The following is a 26,613-nucleotide window of genomic DNA, read 5'->3' on the forward strand; positions in this document are numbered from 1 at the left end:
CTCGATCCCAAGACGCTGGGATCATGACCTGAGCCGAAGGCAGCTGCTTAACCAACTGAGCCACCCAGGCGTCCCTATACTAACAGTTTTTGATCACTCATCAGATACCATCCAGCATTTGACAAAAGCTAAATTCTCCACCAGAAGTGCATATGTGCATTAACAGAAAATTTTGTGTACAGTGTAAGAGATAAAGGATCCAATTAAGAATTGTTGTTTTCGAGTCTTCCACCCCCTCCCACTTTTTTCCAGGTCTACAAAAGATCTCTGTTACACAGAAAAACATTTTGAAATTGTTAAACATTTCTTTGTTCCTCCATATTTATTTGTTGAACCTTGTTATTAAGCTAGATTATGGTCTCTTTTGAGCAGAGTCACTGTCACATGTTATAGAGTATAGCACTCCTAACACTTCGGAGTTATTGGTGATGAAGTTTTACTCAGTTCTCCTGTTCCGTGATTAAGGTGTTCCTATTATTTTATTAGTTGAGTTAAAAAAAAAAAAGTTACTGCCTTTAATGGGTATACGTGAGTTCTCTCTATAACCATGTGGTTACATGGTATAGTATTTAAGAAAATCATTTCTGGGTCATTTAAAAATAGTAACATTTTTATTTTGGAATGGTTTTGTATTTACAGAAAAAATACAGGGATTGTATCGTAAGTTCATCTGTAACCTACACTTAGTTTTCCCTTCTAGATCATTGTTAGTTCATCCCAAATATTTCATTTCCTCTCATGTTTGAGAACCTATAGGATATTCAGAGGATTCTTGACTTTAACCTTTTTTTTTTTTAAGTTTTTATTTATTTATTTGACAGAGAGAGATCACAAGTAGGCAGAGAGAGAGAGAGAGAGGAGGAAGCAGGCTCCCTGCTGAGCAGAGAGCCTGATGCGGGACTCGATCCCAGGACCCCGAGATCATGACCTGAGCCGAAGGCAGCGTCTTAACCCACTGAGCCACCCAGGCGCCCTCTTGATTCTAACCTTAAGGAGCGTAAAATCTAGTAGGAAGGACAGAATAATTCCTGAAATCACTTTTTAGATAAATGCCTTAGGAGACGGTGATTTCTTTGAGATCTTATAGGAGGGAGAGTGGACTGCCTCACAAGAAGATAAGGGAAGGTTTTTTCCTAAAGGATGTAGCATTTGAATTGGTCCTTGAAGAGAGATGGGATTTGGCCTTAAGGGAGCTAGGGAAGAAATGGGATGCTAACTTAGATCATGGCCTGTTTGATTCTATGTGTTCTCTTGAGGAAGATACAGGCATGTCATACTGAAAGAAATTGCATAGTTTTTGATGCAACAGCTATCCTGAATGTTCCATCACTTTTTGCAAAGGTTTGTTAGGGAGATTGCCAATATTTCCAGCCCTTTTTGGTTCTAAACTTTCTTATTTTCTTTTTTTAATAAAATGATTCCATTCTCTTTGTAAAAAAAGTCCCCCCCCCCCCATTTTTAAGTAATCCCAGGCGTCTGGGTGGCTCAATTGGGTTAAGCCTTTGTCTTCAGCTCAGGTCATGTTCCCAGGGTCCTGGGATTGAGCCCCACGTTGGGCTCTCTGCTCAGTGGGGTCCTGCTTCCCCCCTCTCCCCCTTTGCCTACCTCTCTGCCTACTTGTGATCTCTCTCTCTGTCAAATAAATAAATAAAAATTAAAAAAAAATAAGTAATTTCTATAGCCCAACATGGGTCTTGAATTTACAATCCCAAGATCAAGAGTCAATGCTCTACCGACTGAGCCACCCAGGTGCCTTCTTTTAATCCAACATGCAGTATGAGCACTGCCTTTTCAGAATCCCATTATCTAGTGTAGTTTTAAGCAAGGAGCTAAGTTCTGTGCTCACTGGATCTGTGGTTTGTCTCCTATCCTGTCAGGTATCAGAAATGGCTGTCTCTGAGTTACCCGGTAACCCCAATGCTGTCTGGACAGTGCGTCGGCATATTGAAGGTAAGCAGCCCATTCCCAATAGTCAGAAAGTGGGTCTGGGTGACATTGACAATAGAAGGCTTAGGTGTCTGCATTCAAAATATTTCTATATTGCTTTTTTTTAGCAATATACTAGAAACATTTTCTGGCTTGACATCACATTTCTCAGATTCTGAATCAGGATGCCTTCACCCTTATTACGCACGAGTAAGGGTACTGTATTCATCTTGATGGTATTGGTTCCATCTGTGTAAGAGGTGTGGTGTGAGGGAAAGTTTTCACTTCTTCATTTTTCTTCAGTGTTTTCTTCTATTGTGCTGAAACCACGGTGAAGTTGAAGGTGTTGTTCTAGGTATTAAGAGATTTAATGAAGCTTATTAGTCCCGTTTAGTGGGTGTAGTTGTGCTTCAGAAAAGTTCAGATTAAGATTGATTGTGTCATCCTTGCGCAGGGGCCATGCTAATCTTCTCTGTATCGTTCCAATTTTAGTATATGCGCTGCTGAATCGAGCACAAGATTAAGATTGATTGAATGGAATTAGAATTTTAAAGTGGGTGAAAAAGAGGGGATGGAGGCAACAGGAGTCCATGCTCCTGGATAAAAATGGGCCACTTCATCCTAAAATTTTGAAATTCATGTGAAAATGCATAATAGGGCAACAGCCAGCAGGAAAGTCTTGAGTTCATTGAATTTGAGAACTGAAACTTAACTCTCATTTTCCCTTGGATTCTTTGGGGGTGTAGGTCATTTCTATTCCTAGGCTTCATCTTCCTCTTGTTCCCTTAGGAATGTGGGCCTGCTGAGTAAGAGCACCCTGGCCAGCATACAAAGCATTTTCAGGAAAACAGCTGGAAATCTTCCTGATATTTTGATGTTCTGATGTTTGATTTTATGGGAGCTGGGAAATGTGTAGGAGGGAAACCTCTTCATATTAGTAGAATGCACATTGTGGTGGATTTTGTTTTCATGTGGACATTTGAGCCAAGTCTGAGATGAAAAAGAAGAAGCAAACAGGAAATTAGTAGCTTCATTTTTGCTGAGAAGATAATTTTTAGATGATTGATTTAGAAGGATTTCCTCAGTTTGTTTAATGTCTTCATAGAGAAACTGGTCAGTATTGATGTTACCTTTAGCTTTGTGACTGGTTGATATTACAGCTTGATGCAAACATTGTCTACACTTTGAATTTTTGAGCCCTTGAGATAAAATCCTAGTATTCCGTACCCTTCCTGTCTTTGTGTTTCATTTTCTACTTCTTAAACTTCAACAAGGGTTTAGATTTATAAAAAGGTTACCCCTCATTTTTATGATGAAGGCAGAAAAATCACACAGGTTGACTTTTCCGAGATAGCACACTGAGGTAATGGAAACGGAAAGCACAGTCTCTGAACTTCCAATCCAGTGTTCATTTGACTAACCCTGTAGTGGCTGTCTGTGGTTCTTGCTGTTTTTTAGGTTAAGTTCTATTTTGCAATCTTTCTGGGTGTCCACCTTGCACTCAGAGTGATTAAGATAGGATCCTTCCTCTTGGGGCACTTGCCATCTAAAAAAGAAGACAAGTATACAAAACTGTGTGTTCTGCTGTAGTGAAAGGTACAGGCATGTTGCTAGGTTGTGTTAGAGGACAGGGAATGGGCTTATGTTGGAGAATCAGAAAAGGCTTTTTTGATAGTGCTTAATGAGTCAGTGATCAGCAGTATGTTGCATGGTGGAACTTGTAGTGGAAATTTTTTTCTTCTCTAAATACCAAAATCTAGGAAAAGACTTACATCCTAATAAATTTTACTTTTTAGAAACTTGTAATTTGGGTGATCACCCACAAAAAAAGGTCAGGTTCTCTCTGTTCATTTTCTTTCCAGATATTCCCAAGTTAACTGTTGAGTGAATAGCCCACATGTCCACACATGCTGTAGTCTTCCAGGCAACTACTAACCTTGGCTGGTACGTGGTGATGCACACTACCAATACCAAGCCTTTTTTTCTCTTCCACAGGTGGCTGGTGAAGGTGCTGATCACCACAGGTGTGTACGTACTGCTAGGGTCTACCATGGGGTCTTAGAGTTGCCCAGGGAGAGGGATCTGCACAAAGTAATAAGACTGCCCGGATGGCATCTCTCAGAGGGTAACTTTGCAGTTGGCTGTTGTGCATTACAGAGATGCACGCCCATCTGCCTCATGGTCTGAGGCAGGAATCAGCTTTCTGTATTTTTTTCCCTTAGTGGAAAATATGACTAATTTGTCTTTCACTAAGCTAAAAGAAAGTATAGCTAGGAAAGCCTTAACTCCATACACTCCTTTGGAGTTTTGTCTGTTCCAGCTGTACTGACTCAGGTCCTGGAGAGAGCCGCCTTTTTGGGGAGTGTAATCAGGACTGCTGAGGCAAGGCAGGCACCAAGTAGTCCCACGTATAAAGCGAGAATGGAATACTGGAAGCTCAAGTCATTGTATGGTCACTCACTTTCCTTTTAGAGTGAGCTGTTTGTTGAGCTTCAGATACTAAGGCAGAGGAGAGAATAAAGTATTCCCTCCCCAGTGGGCTGCTTTAGCGGTGCTTAGAAGTTTTATTTAAGTGGGAAGGATGCATTCTCATACCCTGATAGATTCTTCACTGAGGTATGAACTAATGTCCTTCATACAAACACACACACACACACGTATGCATAAGATTTTTATTTTTAAAGTTTGTATTTATTAGAGAGACAGAGATAGAGCAAAAGCATAAGATAGAGCACAAGATAGAGCGAGCACAGCTGAGCAGGCAGCCTGACCTGACAGGGGGCTTGATCCCAGAACTCTGGGATCATGACCTGAGCCAAAGCAGAGGCTTAACTGACTGAGCCACCCAGGTGCCCCTGAACTAATGTTCTTTTATATGAAAGTTGTAACTTCTGGGAAAAGGCAAGGCATTATTTACGGTCATTTAGCTTGATTATGTTCTGAATTCCAACTCTTAACCTATAACTTTCCTAGGACATGAGCAACTGGCCGCTATAGGTCCTCCTGGCTGTAGCATGGAGAGGAAAGTTGGAGTGTGCTTAGTATTCACAGGGTAATGGATGTTATGAGGGAGTCTGTGATGTAAAATAGTTCTAGTGGTTGTTGAATTGCTCAGGGAATGTAAGATCCTATTTCAGTCCACTGAGCATCTCTTTATTTTTATATCTGAGCAGTCTGGGGCCTTGGATCAAAGGGAAGGTGAAGACCCAGGCAGCCCACCTTCCTTCCTCTCCTCATTCTCTTGCATTTTAGTTAAAAATTTCCATGGTCTCTGCTGCAGGTTTCTCCCTTTCCCCTTGACTGAAGGAAAAGACCAGAAATCCTGACCATTTAAGAGCCCTTTGTTGTTTGGCTTTAATTTGCTCTGGCAGAGCTTTTAGGATATTGGGTTTCAGTAATGAGAGTGTGGAAAAGGACACAATATTCATATAGTTAAAATTAAGCAATTTCTGTTATTTTTACACATTACAAATTTCAAAAACAGCTAGAGTAAAGCTTCCAAGTTTGGTATTGTGTGGAGATTCATTTTGGTTTTGTTGCAAACTACTAAGTCATCCATTTCATGGATAACCATGTCCTTACTCACATGGTGGCGAACAGTGTTGTCTTACGAAGCCATAAAGTGTCCCCAAAGCATTTGATACATCTTAACGGTTGTAACAAAGATAATCTAAAACTAGCTATCTACTTCTCCAGTGTTTATGATTTGGAACTTGAACCCTTATTCTGGATTCCTGGTATAGCCATTGGATTATACCCATTGGGAGAGATCTTTGATACTTGCCTTTCAGCCACCCAGTCAGTATATGCATGTATTGAGTAGGAGTTTGGAAAATAATACTCACCCTTACTGGGTTATTGATTTCATGTGTAAAGCAGTTTCGTAAATTATATTTATTTCTATGTATTTCTATTTTAAAATGCTGGTTATAGTCTGTCAAGTTGAGTATGTCCTGCTCGTAGGGCAGAGTACTGCTAGTCTAGGCTACACTAGTGATATGTCTTCAGTTGACCTCTTTCTGTGAAGAACACTGATTCTGCTGGACTAGTAGAATAGTCTTGGTTTAGCTGAACCACCTTTGGAACAATCAGAATCCAAACTGTCCTTGATGGGAGTGGAGAGGATCAGCTCTATGGTACTAAGCTTTGGACAAGGGCTCAGGCACACAGCGCCCTATAGCTCCTTCTGCTACGAGTGAGGTATAATTTAGTACCTTCTCCAAAAAAAACAAACAAACTTAATTTAGTACCTTGTCTACTTGTAGTTCTGTCCCTTGTTCACCTGATTTCTTATGAGGGAAGGGGGACAGAAAGGGGAATTGATAAAATTCAGATGTAAAATAGGGAAATCTCAGTCCTTCATGAAAAATAAATACACCCTTCCTTTCTTCAGCATTTATCAAGCATAATGCTAAACATGGTGCTGGATGTGGGAGACACACAGAAGCTGTTTTTATGTGTAGGATGGAATATATGGGAAATAGGTGGTCTTTAACTATGGGGTCTGTATGAGAAACTTCTGGGATTGCCTGTATTCAGATCCTCTGACTTTGAGAAACTTACTCGTGTTTGTTTATCCATAACTATGTTTTGTTAAAAGAAAAGCAAATCCTAATAGGATTGCTTGTCTCCACTGAATAGTTGCGTTTTTCAATAATAAGAGTAGAGAGGTCAAGGACTGACAATATAAACAGACCCCCCCCCCCAACTTCCTGGTAATCCTCTTAACGCCTTCCTTTTGGGACATCCTGGGATTCTCAGTTATGAACCTGAGAATGATAGTCTCATTGAGGCTTAAGTAATCTTTTTTATTCATTAGGTCTTATGTTCCCACATTAACTTCTTTTGGAAGAGGCTGGAGACCTTTCTTGGATAAGGATTATCTTTAAGGGTGATTTGAGATTTGCATCTGGCGCAAATAAATAAGCTCTCACTTCAGTATATGTAAATATTGTAGTATTCAAAATTTCTTCCTGCCTGGTTACCCTGCTTTGTCATCTTGTGTTTTTCCAGCAAATTCCTCAAGGAAAATTAACTTTCAGAGCTATTGGGGTGGGTATACTTACTCAATGTATTTAGGCATTTAAGGAAGCAGAGTGTATCTATAGGCTGTTATGACCTTCAGTTATCTTTTGGATCATCCTGTGTCGTTTGCCACATGAGTGTGTGTGTGTGTGATGGCTACACATAGAAGTGCCTTGGAAGGTTTCTGAAGAGAAAACTTAGTATATCTCAATTAGCTTTGTAACTAATGAGTTCTTAGCCAACCACCTCCTCTTCTGTTCCCTCTTGCAGATGAGTTTGATGCCTACATCATTGTGTCTTTCGTGAATGCCACACTGGTGTTATCCATCGGAGAGACTGTGGAAGAAGTGACTGACTCTGGGTTTCTGGGTACCACCCCAACCTTGTCCTGCTCGTTGTTAGGAGATGACGCCTTGGTGCAGGTGAGGATTCCCAGAGCGAGAGAACTTAACTTGCCTTACTTTGTCCTTTTACTGTGGTGTAGGCTGCTGTGCTGACAGTAATGAGCTTTGAAAAGCTCTTTTGAAGTGGACATTGCAAACATGAACTTGTTTTAAGTTGATCTATACAGGGCCTAGTAACTCCTTTTTGTCATTGACCCAATGGCAACTCAATGCAGTGGCTCCCAATTCTGACAAAAGTGACCCATCTGTTAGGTATGTGGTCTTGCTGAGCAGTGAGTCACATTGCTAAAGTCCAGTTTCCTTCTGGTCATTGACTTAGGTGTATCCTGATGGTATTCGGCACATAAGAGCAGACAAACGAGTCAATGAATGGAAGACCCCTGGAAAGAAAACGATTGTAAAATGTGCAGTGAACCAGCGACAGGTGGTGATCGCCCTGACAGGAGGAGAGCTGGTCTATTTTGAGATGGATCCTGTATGTTATTGTATCATTCAATATTATTTATCAATATTATTATTCAATTATTCAATTATTTATCAATATTATTATTCAATATTATTTTATCATTTATTGTGGGAGTTGGTGTTAGGGTCCAGAGGTAAAGACGAGAGTTGTAGTCCAGTATCTAGATGATACTCACAGGAAAATTCAAGAGGGAAAGTGTACATAAGCCACTCTGGCCTGGTGGGGTTGGGGGTGGGGTGAGGGGAAGGGTAAGTTCATATCTTAATTCTAACTGGAATTATGAAATCTCATCTTAGCAATGAAATATTTGCTTCTCTTGCCCTTTACACTCTGCTTTTCCACCAAATATTGGCTGTAAGTTTTAATTTTTATAATCTGAAGCCATTTCAGAAATTTTCTTTTGCTTTTCTGTATGGAAGGATGTTGGGTATACTTACATGCTCTTAGTTTCTGGATGTGGCCAACCTGAGAGTCTAACTGTACCTCTGGTTGAGATTTCTTTGTCTTTAAGTTCCATATTTGAAATCTCTTTCACCCAGAGTATTTTCATGAACAGATAATTTTATATATTTCTGTTTCCTGAGAACTAGGTTTGCTTATAAAATTTGTAGCCTGTTGAACTTGTCAAAGACAAAGACGTTGTTTTGATTGTCTTGTCAGTAATTTTGCTTGCTGTTAGCCTAAAGTATTCAGTCTTGGTATCTTAAGTAGAGAAATTCTTAGTCACTGATGATAGTAAGAGGAGTGAGAAAAAGTGAAAAGGAATTTAACAGTCCTCCTTCCTTTCCCAGGCCCAGGGTTTAGGGGCAAGTTGGAGTGGTTTGTCACCTTTCTGTCTCACTTCTGTAGTCAGGACAGCTGAACGAGTACACAGAGCGGAAGGAGATGTCGGCAGATGTGGTGTGCATGAGTCTGGCCAACGTGCCTCCTGGAGAGCAGCGGTCTCGCTTTCTGGCTGTGGGGCTAGTGGACAATACTGTTAGAATCATCTCTCTGGATCCATCAGTGAGTGTTACTCTTGAGTTCCAAGGATCTTCCCACTGGAACCTGAGCTTCTGGCCCACTCCTCATGGGCTTCTCTGGGATCAGCTGGGCTAGTCCCTGCAGTCAGCACTGGCTGCTTCTCCTGATTATCATAGCAACGCACCTCAGTACTTTAAAGATCCTGATCCCGGACTACTAAATGCTCTCTTGCCTTAAGCCTTGTTAAAAACAACTGAAGATTGTTTGCAAAAAAAAAAGGACTTGGGACTGGCCCTGGGCTTTGGTTAACTTTCAGGAATAGGTATACTTTGCTTATTTACTTCGGAAGTTTTTACAGAAAGGAAAGCATGGTTCTTTCCAGAGCTTATTCTAAGATTTGCTTTAACTAGTAGTAACCCCTTTAGAACCTACTCCACAAGAAAGTTGTTTCTCCATTCCTCCAATTAGATTTCTCTGGGTAGATTTTTCCAAAATTGGTCATTTCCCATGTTATACTCTTTTTTTCTTTCCTCCTTAGGACTGTTTGCAGCCTCTGAGCATGCAGGCGCTCCCAGCTCAGCCCGAATCCTTGTGTATTGTGGAGATGGGTGGTACTGAGAAACAAGATGAGCTGGGGGAGAGGGGCTCTATTGGCTTCCTATACCTGAATATTGGGTTACAGGTAAGAGATCTAAGGCTCACATTGTTGGTTTCAGGGCTTCTTTAGCTTTTGTGTAGTCCCTGTTCAATATGGGCATTTACTGTGCCTTTTACAGTTTACCATCTTATGAAAAGTGAACGGTGCTGCGCTCTGTTTCTGTCAGCTCTAATTAGAACAAGTCAGGCCTAGGACAAAGTTTTCATAGTCTTTGATAAAAATGTGTTTTCATCACTACTCTGGGTCACAACTAGAGTGGTTTCTTTTTTTTTTTTTAAGATTTTATTTATTTGACAGAGAAATCACAAGTAGGCATAGGGAGGGGAAAGCAGGCTCCCTGCTGAGCAAAGAGACCCTGGGCTCGATCCCAGGATCCTGAGATCATGACCTGAGCCAAAGGCAGAGGCTTAACCCACTTAGCCACCCAGTTGCCCCAGAACTAGAGGGGTTTCAAGAGTCCTTTGCCGTTCTTAGAATATGCAGCTTTTGGAAACTAAAACCTCTTTATGTATAATGGACTCCTTTAGTAACAGAGGATCCCTGGATGTTCCCTATTGTCAAAGCAGTGGGGCTCTTTTTTGCGTGAAAAGCAGAACCCAAGGGTAGCAGAGTGTCAGTCATATTTTTTGACCATATACTTTCCGTTTTCCTTAATGATTATTTGCTCAACCCCCTGGGTAAATAATCTAGCCCTGGTACTTTTTGCTTTTTAATTTTATTTCCTAATTTAGAAATTTCTCAAACTGCACAGACATTAGTCTAATGTAACAACCCTCAGTGTATCCATCACCAGTCTTATTAGTTACCAACATTATACTGTTGCTGTTTCATCTATTCCCCCTTATTTCTTTCTTCTGGAATATGATAGAACAAATCTAAGATGATTTGTCATTTCATCTATAAATACTTGAGAATGTAGCCACAATAGATGTACACGTTGTTTTCTTTTTAGGCCACAATTTTATTACCATGCCCAACACAGCAGTTCTTTGATATCTGATATCTTGTTCATGTTCTGGCTTTTCTTGATTTGTTTTGTTTCTGTTTTTCCAAAAATGTTTATCTTTGGTTGTACTTAGGATCTGCAGAAAGCCATTTGCAGTTGCACCTTCTGCATGACCTATCCCTTTATGTGTCTTTTAATATTAATAATTTTTACCCCCTCCTTTTTTTTTTTTTTTTTTAAGAAACCAGATCGTTTGTCTTGAGAAATTTCCACCTTCTGAATTTGGCAGTCTTTCCTTGTGTGTTTAATGTTTGTCTGTCATTTGTATTTCCTGTAAAGTAGTGGGTGGATCTAGACCATGCTGTCCATTTAAAATACAGTGCAAGCCACATGTGTCAATTAAATATACCAGTAGCCACAAAAAGGGAACAGATGAAATTAATTTTAATGTTTTTTTAACCCAGAATACTTCAGATGTCATTTCAGTTTGTGATTGGTGTAAGAATTAAGACACTTTATTTTCTCTTTTTGAACAAAGTCTTTGAAATCTCATATATTGTATTTTATACTTAATGGCACATCACGATTCTGGCTAGCCACATGTGGTTTGATTATAGAATTGGATAGCACAGGTGGAGAGGTTGGTAAGATTCAGATTTAATATTTTGTGGGAGACAGTGTTTTATAAGTGGTGCCCTTTCTGTTACTTCACATCAGGAGGCATGTAATGTCTGCTTATGCTATTTTAGTGGTGTTAGAATGTTAGTATCTATTTTAAATTATCTGCTCCCTGTCAGCCTTTTACCCAGTAGCATTGCTACTAGGCCCATTGCCTAGATCCGTTATGTCATTAGGGATTGAGAAATGATGATTTTCTATTATACTCTTCATTTCATTACCTGGAACTTCTCTCAAAAGACAAAATTTTCTTACCCCAAAAGATAGTTCATACAGGGAAAGGATAAATACTTTGTTTTTTCCCCTTTGTTCATCTGTTTTCACAGTTAGGAGTTGGTGCCATAGCAATCTCAAGTGGGGACTGATAAAGTAAAAATCTTTTTTTAATAACCTATGAACTTGATGATTTTTTTTGTATCTGTGCTTCAAACTATTATGGTCTTTCAGTTTTTGGATGCTAAATTGCCTCATTTTAGATGGGTGGGAGTTCCCTTTTGAAGTTAGTTCCTTTGTCCTTTTAACATGACCCTGTTATCTTCGGGTGCTTCCTTCTGGTAAAACAGAGTGAGTGCCCTGTATTTACCTGAAATAGTCTTTCCCCAGACCTGAATTAGCTGTTTCTCTTAAGAGTCTTAATCTTTTTTTTTCTTTTTTTTTTAAAGATTTTTATTTGTTTGTCAGAGAAAGAGTGAGCGAGCACAAGCAGGGGGAGAAGCAGGCTCTCCACTGAGCAGGGAGCCGGATGTGGGACTCAATCCCAGGACCGTGGGATTATGACCTGAGCACATGCTTAACTGACTGAGCCACCCAGGCATCCCAAGAGTCTTAATCTTTTTAGGAGAAATGGCATTTAGAAACCACAGCAGGCCTTGTTTATTTTAACTATACATGTCTTTTTGTTTTGTTTTGTTTTTTAAGGGTTACTTATTTTAGAGTGCGTGCATGAGTTGGGGGATGGGCAGAGGGAAAGAATCTTTAAGCAGGCTCCCCACTGAGCATGAAGCTTGATGCAGAACTCTATCCCATGACCCACGAGATCATGACCTGAGCCAAAACAAGTCTTAAGGATGTTCCACTGACTGAGCCACCCAGGCACCCCTTAACTATGCATATGTCCTAAGATTTAAAATTATAAAGAAGAGTTTAGCATATGTGGTAGAAAGAATTTTAACAGATATGTAGTGAAAAATAAGTGCTTTTCACTTAGTAAATGTTCAGTAACTACTTGAGTGAGTGATTTAGTCGGGGAGTGAATGAGTTGTTGTCTGGTTATTGGGATATTCTGTAAACCCTGCCATTTCCTTTCACTTGTTCTGAACTTAAGTATTCTATGCAGTAGCCAGGGAGCTTCCATTAGGGGTAGGCTTCACCCACTCTTTTCCTTTTTGTTAGAATGGTGTGCTGCTGAGAACTGTCTTGGACCCTGTGACTGGGGATCTGTCTGACACACGTACTAGGTACCTGGGGTCTCGTCCTGTGAAACTCTTTCGTGTCCGGATGCAAGGCCAGGAAGCAGTAAGTAATGAAAAGGGGCAGGCTGCATTTTTGGACATTAGTGGTATCAGCTTTTCTTTCAGTAATTCACCCATACATAGTTAGTTTGATACTAGCTCTCTCTTAATTAGCTTTTCTGTGGGAAGTCTTGGGTCCCTTCATGCAGAGTTTTCCATGGTCCTGAGCTACGTTTTGGTTATGGGTGAAATAGGTTATCAGTCTGTTCAGCTCTAGGGTGGGCAAATGGAGCTGACTGAGAGGTAGCTAGAAACCTCTTACAGGAGTACAACTACCCATGAGCAACCTTATATCAATACCAGGGTTTACTATGTAGGGTGAAAGAGGTTAGGAAACATTGTGTCCTTTGTAACTAAGAATGTTATTGTTGCTGAGTGTCATGCTAGTTCTTTATTTGTTACTGCATTTTTTTTTTTTAAGATTTTATTTATTTATCTGACAGATCGAGATCACAGGTAGGCAGAGAGGCAGGCAAAGAGAGAGAGGAGGAAGCAGGCTCCCTGCTGAGCAGAGAGCCTGATGTGGGGCTCGAATGCAGAACCCTGGGACCATGACCTGAGCTGAAGGCAGAGGCTTTAACCCACTGAACCACCAGGAGCCCCTTTGTTACTGGATTTAATTCTTGAAATGATCCTCCCTTGTTACAGTGTTCGCATTTTACTGATGTGGAAATTGAGCCTTAGAGAGGCTTAGAGAGATTGAGTGATTAGTTCATATGGTTTGTGGCCCGTGCTTTTAGCAAATACTAAGGCAGTCCTCTTCTCTAGTCCTCCTCCTCTTCTTTTTTTAGAGAAGAGAGAGGGAGTGTGCATGCGTGCACAAGGAGGGAGGGACACATGGGGAGGGAGAGAGAATCTCAAGCAGGCTCCACACTCCGTGTGGAACTTGACTGGGGGCTGGATCTCAAGACTCTTCAATCATGACCTGAGCCAAAATCAAGTCAGACACCTGACTAACCAACTGAGCCACCCAGGCACCTCTGGTGCTCTTTTTTCTTAAGGTAGTCTTAGGTTCCAACAATTCCTTGGGATATTCTGTTGACTAAAATTTGCAGATAGGGTGCTTGGTTAGCATTGCATGTTTGTCTTTTCCCCAAGCATGTTGGAATGTTTTTCTTTCCTCAGGTGTTGGCCATGTCAAGCCGGTCATGGTTGAGCTATTCCTACCAGTCTCGTTTCCATCTCACCCCCTTGTCTTACGAGACCCTGGAGTTTGCATCTGGCTTTGCCTCTGAACAGTGTCCTGAGGGTATTGTTGCCATCTCCACCAATACTCTGAGGTGAGAGTCCCATGGTTCAAGCCCAGTGGGAATCCTTTTTGCCAGTGGCTGGGATTGTGGTTTTGCCAGTGTGCTGGAAGAAGTTACGAAGCAGTGGCAGAGAGCCAGCTCTTTATCATGGCACTAGAGTGTTGCAACTGAAACCTTCGTTTGTCTCAGGATTTTAAGTACCTGGTAGCCAAGTTTTGATTTTTGGAGTTGTAGCTTCTGTTTAGATTTTCAGGGCCAAGTTCTAATATACTCCGCAGTATGGTTCAGTTTCCTTGAGATTAAACCATCTGTTTTTCCAGGGCAGTACTATTAGATTAGTTTTAGAGCTGGCAGGCATTGGTTCGCTGATAACTTTTTTTTATTTGGTCCTGTCATTTGCAGTGTTACATCTTCTAATTTTAACCTCAGTATAAATTATTTAGGCTTTTTGCAAGTTGAACAACTATTGTTTACGCAATGATGTTGGAGCAAGCACTGTTCTGTTGCAAGATGGCTATTCGGTTTGAAAAATAAGCTATATTCAGTTTGACTTTCTCAAGTTTCGGTTTTCATTTTTTCTTCTTTAATCTTTTAACACCACCTGTGTTCTTGCCTTGGTTGTAACTGTTTGTAAGAGGAACCCTATCAAGAGGATCTATACCCTCTTGTTATGAACTCCCAGATTTCTGTGCAGCACCTTTCAGGATCTTTCCAGTCATCGTTCTTTCTCTCTAACCCTCACGCCTTTATATACGTTCTATTCCAGCAGAATTGCTGTCTCCTCTCTCATGTTTTTTTTTACTCTGTGCCCTGGCATGCTTCCCACCCACATCTCTGCCAGTCAAGACCTAGCCTCATTCATAGACATTCACATTATTTATGGGTGCTCCTTCTCTTTTGAATTCCTATAAATGTGGCCACAGCCACAGATTTTTTCACTTTGTAGCAGAAGAGCGTTTCCTCCCCAGAACAGAATCTTTCAGGGAAGGCCACTGTGTGAAATAGTTAATAGCAGAATTCTTAGTAACACCAGTGTTTAGAGTAATTACTGTCAAAACTAGTCACTTCCACATATGAATAATGCTGCTGTGGATATTCTTGTGCATGTTTTTGGGGGGGCATATATTTTCATTTTTCTTTGATATATATCTGAAAGAGTGGAATGGTGGGTTCTGTGGTAACTCTGTATTTAACTTTCTGAGGAGTTTGGAAAGCAAATTGCTTTCCAAAGGGGCTGCACTGTTTTTGTTTTCCACAAGTAAGGTATGAGAGTTTCAGTTTCTTCACATCCTCACCCACATGCATTTATTTGACTTCTTGATTCCAGCCATTCTAGTAAGTGTGAAGTGGTATCTCATGGTGGTTTAGATGGACAGTTTTTTGATGCTTAATGATAAGCATGTGCTTTCTTGCTATTTTTCTTTGGAGTACTGTTGAGATCCCTTGCTTATTTTTAACTGGATAATTCTTTTTTCATTACTGAATTCTAAGAGTTCTTTGTATAGTCTAGTTGTAATGCCCTTATCAGATAAGATTTGCACGTATTTTCTCCTAATTTTCTCCCATTCCGTAGATTGTCTTTTCACTTTCTCAGTGATGTTCTTTGGTGCACAAAAGCTTATTAATTATTAAAGTCCACTTGAAAACTGCCTGAAGTCCTGTTGGGTATCACCAGTGGTATAAGTTCTACTTAGATGTTCACTAGCCACATACTTTCTTAGGAATACAACATGGGAATATCGGTGCTGCCTCCTGTGTTGGGTATGTCCTGAGAGCAGGTTTTCTCTCTACTTTGAATCTGCTTGTCGTGGTAGGGTGCCTTTATAAGACAGATCATTATGTGGGTTGGACCAGAAGAATCAAAACTGAAGGATCGGTGGTTTGGGTTTTGTTTTCTTTATGTGAAACTTTTTTTTTTTCCCTTCTTGCAGAATGACCACTTTTGATGCTTAAACACTTAATTTCATCATTCAGATATTTGTAAAATACCTGATCGAGTGTTTCTTTCCAAAGAGAGGAATATGCCAACATTAGAGCTTTTAGGGATCAATGCATTTGTGTGACCAGTCACAGGCCATTTTGATAGGAGTTTCTAAATCCTGAGTGAGTGATCTGTTGATTCCCTGCCTTTTCCCCCGTAGGATTTTAGCATTGGAGAAGCTAGGTGCTGTCTTCAATCAGGTGGCCTTTCCACTGCAGTACACACCCAGGAAATTTGTTATTCACCCTGAGAGTAACAACCTTATCATCATTGAGACGGACCACAATGCCTACACTGAGGCAACAAAAGCTCAGAGGAAGCAGCAAATGGCCGAGGTAATGAGACTGACCTTAGGGTTTAGTTAAAAGGCATTCATATGAAATATTGTTGAAAAGTTTAAACTTGTATAATTGCTGATCATATTACACATTTTATATATGTATCTATATATATATATCTATAGTATATTATACATTAAAAAAAGACCCACGTTCTTTTCAGGGCTTTTAAGCAGAGCCCTTGCCCCTATCCTTGGTTTTAGAAGTTTTCTTGTGACTTGGGACTAATACACGAACCTGGGTTTATTGAGTTTTCAGCTTTCCTTCTGGAACAGAGTTCTTCAATCCTTGAGCTTCCCAAACAGCCTGTGTATTTGTTTCCTAGATTTGGGCCCAAAAGAGACAGTGTTCAATTCTCCACAACACTAGTTCTTTCCAGAAATCATTTCCCAGCAAAAAAAAAAAACCCCAAATAGCCCCATCATGCAAAACTGTATCTCGTAGCAAGGGAAATCAGGGAGGTTAGGTAGAAAAGTGGTGTTTTTGTTTGATGTGTCTGAGACCACTTGCTAAGTATTTGCCACAGTCAATGTTAGGTTTTTTTGACATTAAAAAATGAAGTACCTGGTTTTTTCCTTCAGTGGTTTTCTCTCTTCCCCTTGTCTGTACACCTTTCCCTTTAATCTTCATTTTGGGGAAAAATCTGGTTTTGGCCTACAGACTTTGCTATTTAGGATATGAACTGTTGTGCTACTTGTCCACTTTTTACCCACCATCTACCTCTGAATATACCAACTCTTCTGTTTTTGTGTTTGTGATTCTGTTTTTTAATTTAGGAAATGGTAGAAGCAGCAGGGGAGGATGAGCGGGAGCTTGCTGCAGAGATGGCAGCAGCATTCCTCAATGAAAACCTTCCTGAGTCCATTTTTGGAGCTCCTAAAGCTGGCAATGGGCAGTGGGCCTCTGTGATCCGAGTGATGAATCCTATTCAAGGGAACACGCTGGATCTTGTCCAGCTAGAACAGAATGAGGCCGCTTTTAGGTAAGGAGCTCTGGACATCTAGGGTTTTGAGGGCAGGAATTCTCTGGGCTGTAGTTAATACCCGACTCCTGTTTCTCTGTTTACAGTGTGGCTGTATGCAGGTTTTCCAACACTGGTGATGATTGGTATGTGTTGGTGGGCGTGGCCAAAGACCTGATTCTCAATCCCAGGTCTGTAGCCGGGGGCTTTGTCTATACCTACAAGCTCGTGAATAATGGGGAAAAACTGGAGTTTTTGCACAAGGTAAGAACCAGCCATTGGTTCTCCTGGATCTTAGGTCCTACTGGTCTCTCCCACTTTTGCTTAAGTCATGGGTCAGGTCTTCTGGTGGCCATTTTGGAAGCCAGCTCATTGATTATGTTCCATCTTTTGGTGGCACACAGAAAATGCTGGGGCTCTCCTGCTCCAGTGAAGCTCCACTGCCTGGGAGTCTGGCAGGAAGCCTATATACTAACCAGCCACAATGGTGACATAGATGCACACAGAATTGGCCCCTTGTTTACTGGTTTTACTAAGCAGGCAGCAATTTGTGATCTCTGGAGAATTAACATTTAATGGATACACTTTCCCTTTGGAAAAATGAAAAAGTTCTGGGGGTGGATGGTGGTGATGGTTGCACAACACTGTGAACATGTTTGATGCCACTGAATTGTATACTAAAAAATGCTCAAAATGATAAATTTTATGTGTATCTTATCACAATTTTTAAATTAAGAGGGAAAATATCCCATTCTCCCACATGGATAGCATATGCATGTAGCTGCTCTAGCCCTTCACCAGGGGAATGTCCTCTAGGAAGTAATTACTCATGTTCTTTTCTTTGTGCTAAACTCATTGTATCTCCCTTACAACTGAGATGTCACTTGGCACTAGCACTCCTTTCCCATCCATCCACAACCAGGAATCACTTCTGCATTGAGGCTTCATTGTTTGTGGCACCAGTTGAATTAGCACAGGCTCTGAGACCACATTCATCAGGCCTCAGGGCTTCCTTTGGCTTGTGGCACTGATCCATTTGCTGAGTGACGTACAGTGCACTGTGGGACCTGTTCATAGACTTGTATGTGTGGTTTATTTCTCTGAGGAGCCAAAGGTGATCACACACTGTCTCGTAGACATTTGGGGTCAAGAGGGTACGGTTAGCATATGGCTGGTGTTCTAATAGCTGCATTGCCTGCTTTTCTTCTCACAGACTCCAGTGGAAGAGGTCCCTGCTGCCATTGCTCCATTCCAGGGGAGGGTCTTGATTGGTGTGGGGAAGCTTCTGCGAGTTTATGACCTGGGGAAGAAGAAGTTACTCCGAAAGTGTGAGAACAAGGTAAATAGCTTGTACAGGGAATCAGAACTAGCTAGTGAGGAAGGAGGAAACATTGGTGGGATAGTGGACAGTTACTTAAAATCATATGTCTTTTTAGGATCTTGTAGATCCTCAATTCCAGCCTTAGAATTAGGCCTTTGTGACTTGAGAAGGACAAAAGTTAGGTCAGTTTCTTGACTTCTTCACACTAAGAACCATATTTCTGTCCTGTGGACACACTAAGAACCATATTTCTGTTAAATACAGAGTATTTAACTGTGAGAATTGAGCATACATTTCCACTGTATTAAAACCAGTTAGCTCTTTTTCCATCTTTTAGGAGTTTATTGTTGACTGCCATTCTGTATGTCATATATAAATATATGCTTCAATCAGGAGAAGCTGAACTGTCTCTGGGTTCTGAATCTCAAGGTTATACCCATTGATGTCTTTGTTTTTCCCAGCATATTGCCAATTACATCTCTGGGATCCAGACTATTGGACACAGGGTAATTGTGTCTGATGTCCAAGAAAGTTTCATCTGGGTTCGATACAAGCGTAATGAGAACCAGCTTATCATTTTCGCCGATGATACTTACCCACGATGGGTCACTACAGCTAGCCTCCTGGACTATGACACTGTGGCGGGGGCAGACAAATTTGGCAACATTTGTGTGGTGAGTTGATGTTTATGTCGGTTACAGTGTTGTGTAGGAAAGCCAGCTCTTTTCAGTGGTAAAGTCAAGGACATAGGACTATGATCTCTAGTACGGAAATTGAAAATAGGTATAAAATTTAATCCTAAAGCCAGCTCTAAAAAGGAAATTTTGTGTTCTTTAAGCCATCTTCCTTTTTTTTTCTTTCTTTCTTTTTTTTTTTTTTTAATATTTTATTTATTTATTTGAGAGAGAGACAGTGAGAGAGAGCATGAGTGAGGAGAAGGTCAGAGAGAGAAGCAGACTCCCCATGGAGCTGGGAGCCCGATGCGGGACTCGATCCCGGGAATCCAGGATCATGACCTGAGCCGAAGGCAGTCGTCCAACCAACTGAGCCACCCAGGCGTCCCTTTTCTTTTTTTTTTTTAAGATTTCATTTATTTGACAGAGCACAGGCAGGGAGACCAGCAAGGCAGAGCAGGAGCGAGAAACATCTCCCCAGTGAGCAGGGAGCCCAATCCAGGACTCGATGTGGGACTTGATCCAGGACCCTGAATTCATGACCTAAACTGAAGGCAGACGCTTAACTGACTGAGCCACCCAGGCACCCTCTTTAAGCCCTCTTACCAGTCATTTATTTTTATATTTAAAGATTTTAAAATTATTATTTAATCTTCTGTACACCCAACATGGGGCTTGAACTTAACCCTGAGATTTAAGAGTTGCATACTCTATTACTGAGCCAGTCAAGCTCCCCATTCTTATCAGACATTAGAGTCCCCTGTCCCCGTCCTTCCATCACCTGACCGGTCCATCTCCCTCCCTCCTCCTTATGGAATATGATTTAATAGTGATCATAGGTTTTGCTTGTAATGAGTAAAAATTATTTTTATCTGTGCGAGAATTTTGGTTTTCTCTTTTTAAGCCCAATTTGACTTCTTTTGTGTATGTTTTATAGCCTTTGTTTTGTTCTTGCTCATGGGTTGAATCTCCGGAGTTTGTCACTCAGACATCAGGTTGCAGGAGATAGGCTTAGGCTTTGCTGAAGGTGGTGGTCCCAGGCTTGCTTTCAGGGATCTAGGGCAAACATGTTGCTTGGTGATCCAGGTGAGTCGGTGTAGGAGCCAGCCCCATGACTTCTGTCACTTCCTTATAGGTGAGGCTCCCACCTAACACCAATGACGAAGTGGATGAGGATCCCACAGGAAACAAAGCCCTATGGGACCGGGGCTTGCTCAACGGGGCCTCTCAGAAGGTAAGATTGCAGAAGCGACCTGGAAAGAGAGGTATCAGCCTGCAGGCTACATTTCCCACGACCCATACTGAGGGAACATTTTGTAGTTCGCTGTCTGCCGTGCACGTGACTATGCTGAGCACTCTCCTGCTCAGGGGTGTCCTTTCAGAGCCTGTGATGGGTAGATGTTGGGTTTGATGTACAGTGACCGAGTCACCATTCCATTTTTATCACTGCAAAATAGAATTTTTTCAAGACATTTTAGCAGTGACTAGAGCATAGTGTGTTCCTTGGAAAAAATCATTGCACACATTCCTGATATTAACCGGCTCTTCTCTGAGGGGTTGTTCTGGGCTCTTTACTTTTCTGCTGTAGGTATATACTTCTGTAGTAGAGCATCTCTGGACTTTTAAAATAGGTCTGTTTTAGAGAGCTCGTCGGATGATTGCTGCTTTTTAACAATTATCTGTGGTTTCTTTTTTTATTGCAAACTTGATAATTTAACAATGCTTTTCCATTATAATTATCAGAAATGATTTAACATCAACATTGTGACATTAATCTCAAGTAAATGTTAAGTTTTCAATTAGCAATAATCACGCCTCGGATAAACCTCATTGGCTACGATACTGCCACTGTGCAAAGCTTCAAGTAAATGTTAAGAAAATTGTAAAGTATTTTTATATGTTAGTAATGTTTGGATTTAAAAGAAGGTGAAATCTGCTCTTTGGAGGCACTACTTGCTCTTGGGAATCTAGAATAGGTTCGGAGGGCAAGGGCACAGTTACTAGTCTGTTTTCAACTTACAGGCGGAGGTGATCATGAACTACCATGTGGGCGAGACCGTCCTGTCATTACAGAAGACCACACTGATCCCTGGAGGCTCAGAATCGCTTGTCTATACCACCTTGTCAGGAGGAATTGGCATCCTTGTCCCATTCACATCCCATGAGGTGAAATCTCCCACATTCTTTTGGCCTTTGCCTTCACAAGGTTGTTTCCTGGTGCTAAATCAGCCTAAGAGGGCATATCTTCTGTCTCCACCTGCAGCTGGGCATGTTTTGGAAATATTACAAGGTGATAGAAGTGCCTCAGAAAATAGGAATCCTGATTTCCCTCTTCCACCAAGCCATTTGTTTTTATACTGTACCAGGGTTTGGTTTAGTTCTTTTTTAAAGATATCTTAGAGAGACAGAGAGAGAGGAGTGCGAGCGCACAAGCAGGGGAAGGGTCTGAGGGAGAGGAAAAGAGAATCCTCAGACAGACTCTCCACTGAGCATGGAGCCCGACCTGAGGCTTGATCCCAGGACCCTGAGGTCGTGACCTGAGCCAAAGTCAAGAGTCTTTTGCTTAAGCATTTGAGCTACCCAGGCACCCCAGGTTTGGTTTCTTACTGGTATGGGTATAGAGTTAGTGGCCAAAGCCCCAGAACCAAACCCCACAGACTAGGAATGATGATTACTACAGTGAGGTATACTGTGTACTTGCTGCCTCCTTGGCTCAGCTCTGGGATTGGCTAAATTGGGTTTATGTCATTCCAGCTAAGGAAACAGAGATCAGGAATCTGACTTTACAAATCTGTCTTTACATATGTTGTTCTCTTGTGTTCTGCAGATATAGGTGGGTTTTTTTTTTTTTCAGATTTTAGGTCTCTTGTAGCAAGAAAACCTGGGGTTGTCACAGGAACAGTTTGATAGTTAACATCTGTTTGGATGGTTTAAAAAAAAATAATAAGATCAGTGACTTGTCTGTTCATTGTGCTTCTGGAAACTGTAGACTAGTTGAAATCATTTTTTCTTTAGTGATAGATTTCTTTATATCTTCTACCAGGACCATGACTTTTTCCAACACGTAGAAATGCATCTACGGTCTGAGCATCCTCCTCTCTGTGGACGAGACCACCTCAGTTTTCGTTCCTATTACTTCCCTGTTAAGGTAGGTCTTTGTTGGAAATCTGAGTTGGAAAGGGGGATCTTTGCCCCATATAACTTGTCTTTTCTCTGGACATCCCTCTCTGGTAAATCAGAACAGTCCTGATTGAAGGAACATCAAAGGAGTGGATTGATGGGAGTCAGTAATGGCGGAGAAGAATGACTAGTGATTTTCAAGGACCTCTTCCCCCAGGGCAGACCACAGCCAGAGAAGAGGCTTCCCCCAGTTTTGCTACTCTGAACACAGGATACTAAGGATGAACTTAGAGTAGTGTCCCTGGCTCTGAAATGGTTCAGATACCTGAGAGAGAATAAAAGTTTTCTTTGCTGCTGCTTTAGCATGCCACTTCCTTTAAGCATCTGACCTATTTCTTACTCACTTTTCTGTGTCTTAGAATGTGATAGATGGAGATCTCTGTGAGCAGTTCAACTCCATGGAGCCCAACAAACAGAAGAACGTCTCTGAAGAACTGGACCGAACCCCACCTGAGGTGTCCAAGAAGCTTGAGGACATCCGGACCCGCTATGCCTTCTGAGCCCTTGCTTTTCCTGTGGGACTTGTGTCAGAGACTGTTCTGTTTCCCTACCACATGGCTCCTAACCCACATATCAGAAGAAGGGTGGCTGGATAAGACTTTGTAATATTAAAGCTAGGTCTTGCCTATCCAGTCTTCCCTGGAGTGACTGCTTCCCCCTAAAATTGGCACTGAACTTCGCTATGCTTCTTCCTACCTAGTACCTAATACAGTGCTCCCAGTTTCTGGTGTGTAATAAGATGTTCCCTCTCCCCCAAACCTTTCCCTACATTGATACTTCTGGGTCTCTTTGTCTACTTTTGTATACACCCTTAGTTTTTAACTGGTTTTCTTGTAAATATAGTTTTGTACAATGTTATCTTTGTGGGAGGGAGGGAGGGAGGCAAGCTGAGGTGGGGACCAGGTTGAATATAGTCTAACTCCTGAGTTCTGCCACTCTGGAATCTAACCAGAAATACAGATCTAGTTTTGAAGGTGGCTTGTGTCCATGTGTCTTTTCTGGGGGTGAGAATTTAGGTGGGGAATTTGAGCCCGAGTTAGAGCGTGAAGAATGGAGTACCCTCCTTCCTTCCAGCTACCTGCTTGTACTTCTGGCGCCCTGTAGCCTCACAATCCCAGTTCCATGGTGGGTTTTTTGGGCTTGTAGTTCTTTTTGCAGTATAAGTGAAACTTGGGCTCAGTAATAACCATGCGGTCAGCCATGCTTCTTCCCATTGGATATTGAGGAATGGTGCCTGATTTCTTCTCCCTTGTTTTAGCTTCCTTCTACTTTGAGGTCTTAGAGTGAAGGATTTGGCATGCATTCCAGGTGGGGGGGTCTCTTAACAGATGCTCCGTTTACTTCTACAGCTCCCGAAATGATCATTTGGCATATGACTCCTAGGAAGGATGAGTAAGTACAGAAGAACCTAGAAACTAACCTGCCCTTGGGAACAAAATCAGTATACGTGGTCCCTATTTAAAGGCTCATGGGTAACCGTTGCGGGGGGGCGGGGTTGCGTGGTAGGGAGTCCTGTCAGCATTGGACGTTTTAGGCAAACTCAGGAGGGCCTTTGGAGTATGAGGTGGCAGCACTGGTAGCCTGTCACCTGAAAATGTCCACACGTGAAAAGGCAGCCTTAATCTCCCAGGTAGTTCCCCAGGTTTATTGAACCCGGAAAGACCTGAGCTCACTGCTGTTCTTGGTCTTCAACAGAGTAAAACATTCTTCATGTGCGTAGGCTCAGCCACTTCCACGAGCAGATTCTCTGTGGCTAGCACTGTGTTAGAATCAGGAATGGAGGTGGTTAGACACAACCTTTGGCCCCGAGCAGCCCACAGTCCACTGTTGAGAGGGTTCCTCATGCTGCATATCTCTAATCATGACTAGGTTTTAGAGCAGTGAGGAAAGATCCAGGTTTTGCCAGGAATTGAATCGCTAGTTAACACTTTTATTATCTCACTGATTCACATAGCAGGTGACACTTTAGAATTACATTTTTATGGCCTAATTCCAGGACTTATTTTTTCTGTGAGCCCTACTTAAATCTATTCCGTTCGGGCTGTCAGATTGTCTGATGTTGACATGTAGTAGTCTGGGAAACTTCACGTAGATGCTTGAGTAGTGGCCCCTTGTGCCCGGTTTTCTCCTGAAGTACTGCTTCCTGTAGTCATAGGGGGTTTATGTAAGAAAGGAAAACTTGATCTCTGTATAGAATTAGGAATTGTCTATACAGAGGGGTTGGGGGGATGCAGCACTTCATGGGAGGCAGGCTTTGTAATAAGAAGGTGGGGTGCCTCCTTCTTCCTGTGGGAAGATGTGATTGGCTTGTTTGAATAAATCTATAGACTAGAAATCTATAGACTTGATTCTGCTGCCCAGAAATGAGCAGGAATGGTATAGTCCTTTGATAAAGAGGCTTAGGTTTAGGTTGGGAACCAGGGGAACTTGCACTTAGGCCATTTGAAGCCTTTAATTTTACAGCATATAATACTGAATCTTTTTTTTTTTTTTAAGATTTTATTTATTTGACAGAGAGATCACAAGTAGGCAGAGAGGGAGGAAGGGAAGCAGGCCCCTTGCTGAGCAGAAAGCCTGATGCGGGACTCGATCCCAGGACCCTGAGATCATGACCCGAGCTGAAGGCAGCGACTTAACCCACTGAGCCACCCAGGCGCCCTATAATACTGAATCTTAATTTTAGATCTTTTCAGCTGGGAATGTGTGGAATGAGTATTGCCCCACTGGAGAGCTATAGGTAGGCCAGGCAAAGCTTTCCTCCTTTCGCATTCTTCTGTAACCCAAAGCCCAGGGAAAATGATAACAAACTCAGTGGGATTGTCACAGACATGTGGGTGCATATTGCAAAAGGTGGTAGATGACAGCAAATGATGAGCTAATAATATTCTGAGCATTGTACTAATAATAAGCACAGTAAGAAATTCACAGGGTTTGTTCTGTTGAATTTATTAATAGCCTAGTAGAGAAGGCTTTTGCATGTAAAACAATCAAAATGTGTTTATGGTAGAAAGAACTAGAATCAGGCAACCTGTCTGATCCGGCTTGGCCAGATAACAGCTGAGTGAATTTGGGCAAGCCATTTAAAATTTATGAGCCTTGGTTCCCGCATCTTAAAGGGAGAGATGTCAGATAAGCTGCATGCAAGTCCATTACTGCGTTGCTCAACCTTCCTTGAGACAGCATCTTGGTTCCTAAGAGTACCGACATTATCAAAAAAGTCAAAGTGACCCTATGCCTTTGGGCAGTACAAATTTTGTTAGTATGTTTTATTTTTTTCTCTCAAATTTCTCTAATCATGAAAATCATCCCTTAAGCCACTCAATATAGATTCCCGGGCACTTTCCCCTAAAGATTGTGAAATGCTAAGTCTAAAATGGGAACTTGTAAATAAGTCTAGACATGAACTCACAGGCCTGAATTCAGTCAGTCAAGTCTTCGCCTCTCTGAAGAGATCTATGACATTGGTATGGCGGGTTGCATCACCCTAACATGGAGATAAACAGGGTTGGTGTGAGAGTAAAATGAGAACATGCATCCGGAATACCCAGCACCCAGCTCGGCACATGATGGGGGCTCATTGAGCCAAACGTAAACTCTTTACATATATGGGACTTAGGTCAGGAAGACCAGTGAAGTCTTCCATTTTCCTTTAGGAGTCCCGGAAGAACCATAGAGGACTCTCCCCTCCGCACCCAGTACACACGTTAGGATGTTTTCTTTTCCCCTCATACTGCACTAACTTCTGATGTGTCTGTTGACTCTGTCACATTCCCAAATGGGTGCTAGATAAGGTAGAGTGTTAAGGGATATACAGATAACATTTCAGCTCTGTAACTTAGAGGCCTTCTGGACTTGATTTCTCTACCAGGTTTCTAACAGCTGGAAAGATTTTTTTATCTTTTTTGTCTATTGTATCCCCCCAGCTTTGAGGTATAATTGACATATATCACTGCATAAGTTTAAAGTGTACAGCATCATGGTTTGGCTGATGAATACACAATGAAAAATGATTACATAACTCATCTCAGAGATAGAATAAAAAGAAAGCAAAAATACTTCTTTTCTCCTTGGGATGAGCACTTAGGATCTACTCTCTTAACAACTTTCACATATATTACATAGCAGTGTTAATTACAGTCTAATATGTCTAATTATAGTCTAATAGACATATAAAATTATATGTCTAATAATTAGGACTGGAAGTTGATACCTTTTGACCACCTTGCTCCAACACTGCTGCCACCTCCGTTCCCAACTACAGATCTCCTATCCTTTCAGGAGTTAGGTGTTTTTTTAGATTCCACAGATAGGTGAGATCATACAGGATTCCG

General features: G+C 41.5%; 1 protein-coding gene across 2 annotated transcripts in view; it reads left to right on the forward strand.

Annotated features, from left to right (window-relative positions):
- Positions 1 to 23,259, forward strand: part of SF3B3 (splicing factor 3b subunit 3) — a 43,125-nt gene extending 19,866 nt beyond the window's left edge. For both annotated transcript variants that reach the window (XM_082712195.1, XM_082712194.1), the window contains 16 exons: positions 1,878 to 1,950; positions 7,222 to 7,373; positions 7,675 to 7,830; positions 8,671 to 8,826; positions 9,323 to 9,466; positions 12,459 to 12,581; positions 13,703 to 13,857; positions 15,969 to 16,143; positions 16,923 to 17,128; positions 17,215 to 17,371; positions 18,321 to 18,446; positions 18,890 to 19,102; positions 20,238 to 20,336; positions 21,125 to 21,268; positions 22,146 to 22,250; positions 22,642 to 23,259. In XM_082712195.1, the coding sequence (XP_082568321.1) occupies positions 1,878 to 1,950; positions 7,222 to 7,373; positions 7,675 to 7,830; positions 8,671 to 8,826; positions 9,323 to 9,466; positions 12,459 to 12,581; positions 13,703 to 13,857; positions 15,969 to 16,143; positions 16,923 to 17,128; positions 17,215 to 17,371; positions 18,321 to 18,446; positions 18,890 to 19,102; positions 20,238 to 20,336; positions 21,125 to 21,268; positions 22,146 to 22,250; positions 22,642 to 22,782 (2,325 nt within the window). In that variant the 3' untranslated portion in view covers positions 22,783 to 23,259. The remainder of the gene's footprint in view (positions 1 to 1,877; positions 1,951 to 7,221; positions 7,374 to 7,674; positions 7,831 to 8,670; positions 8,827 to 9,322; positions 9,467 to 12,458; positions 12,582 to 13,702; positions 13,858 to 15,968; positions 16,144 to 16,922; positions 17,129 to 17,214; positions 17,372 to 18,320; positions 18,447 to 18,889; positions 19,103 to 20,237; positions 20,337 to 21,124; positions 21,269 to 22,145; positions 22,251 to 22,641) is intronic.
- Positions 23,260 to 26,613: the final 3,354 nt, after the last annotated feature.

This window comes from Mustela nivalis (assembly GCF_964662115.1).
Source record: "Mustela nivalis genome assembly, chromosome: 18".
In the NCBI taxonomy this organism is placed as follows: Eukaryota; Metazoa; Chordata; class Mammalia; order Carnivora; family Mustelidae; genus Mustela; species Mustela nivalis.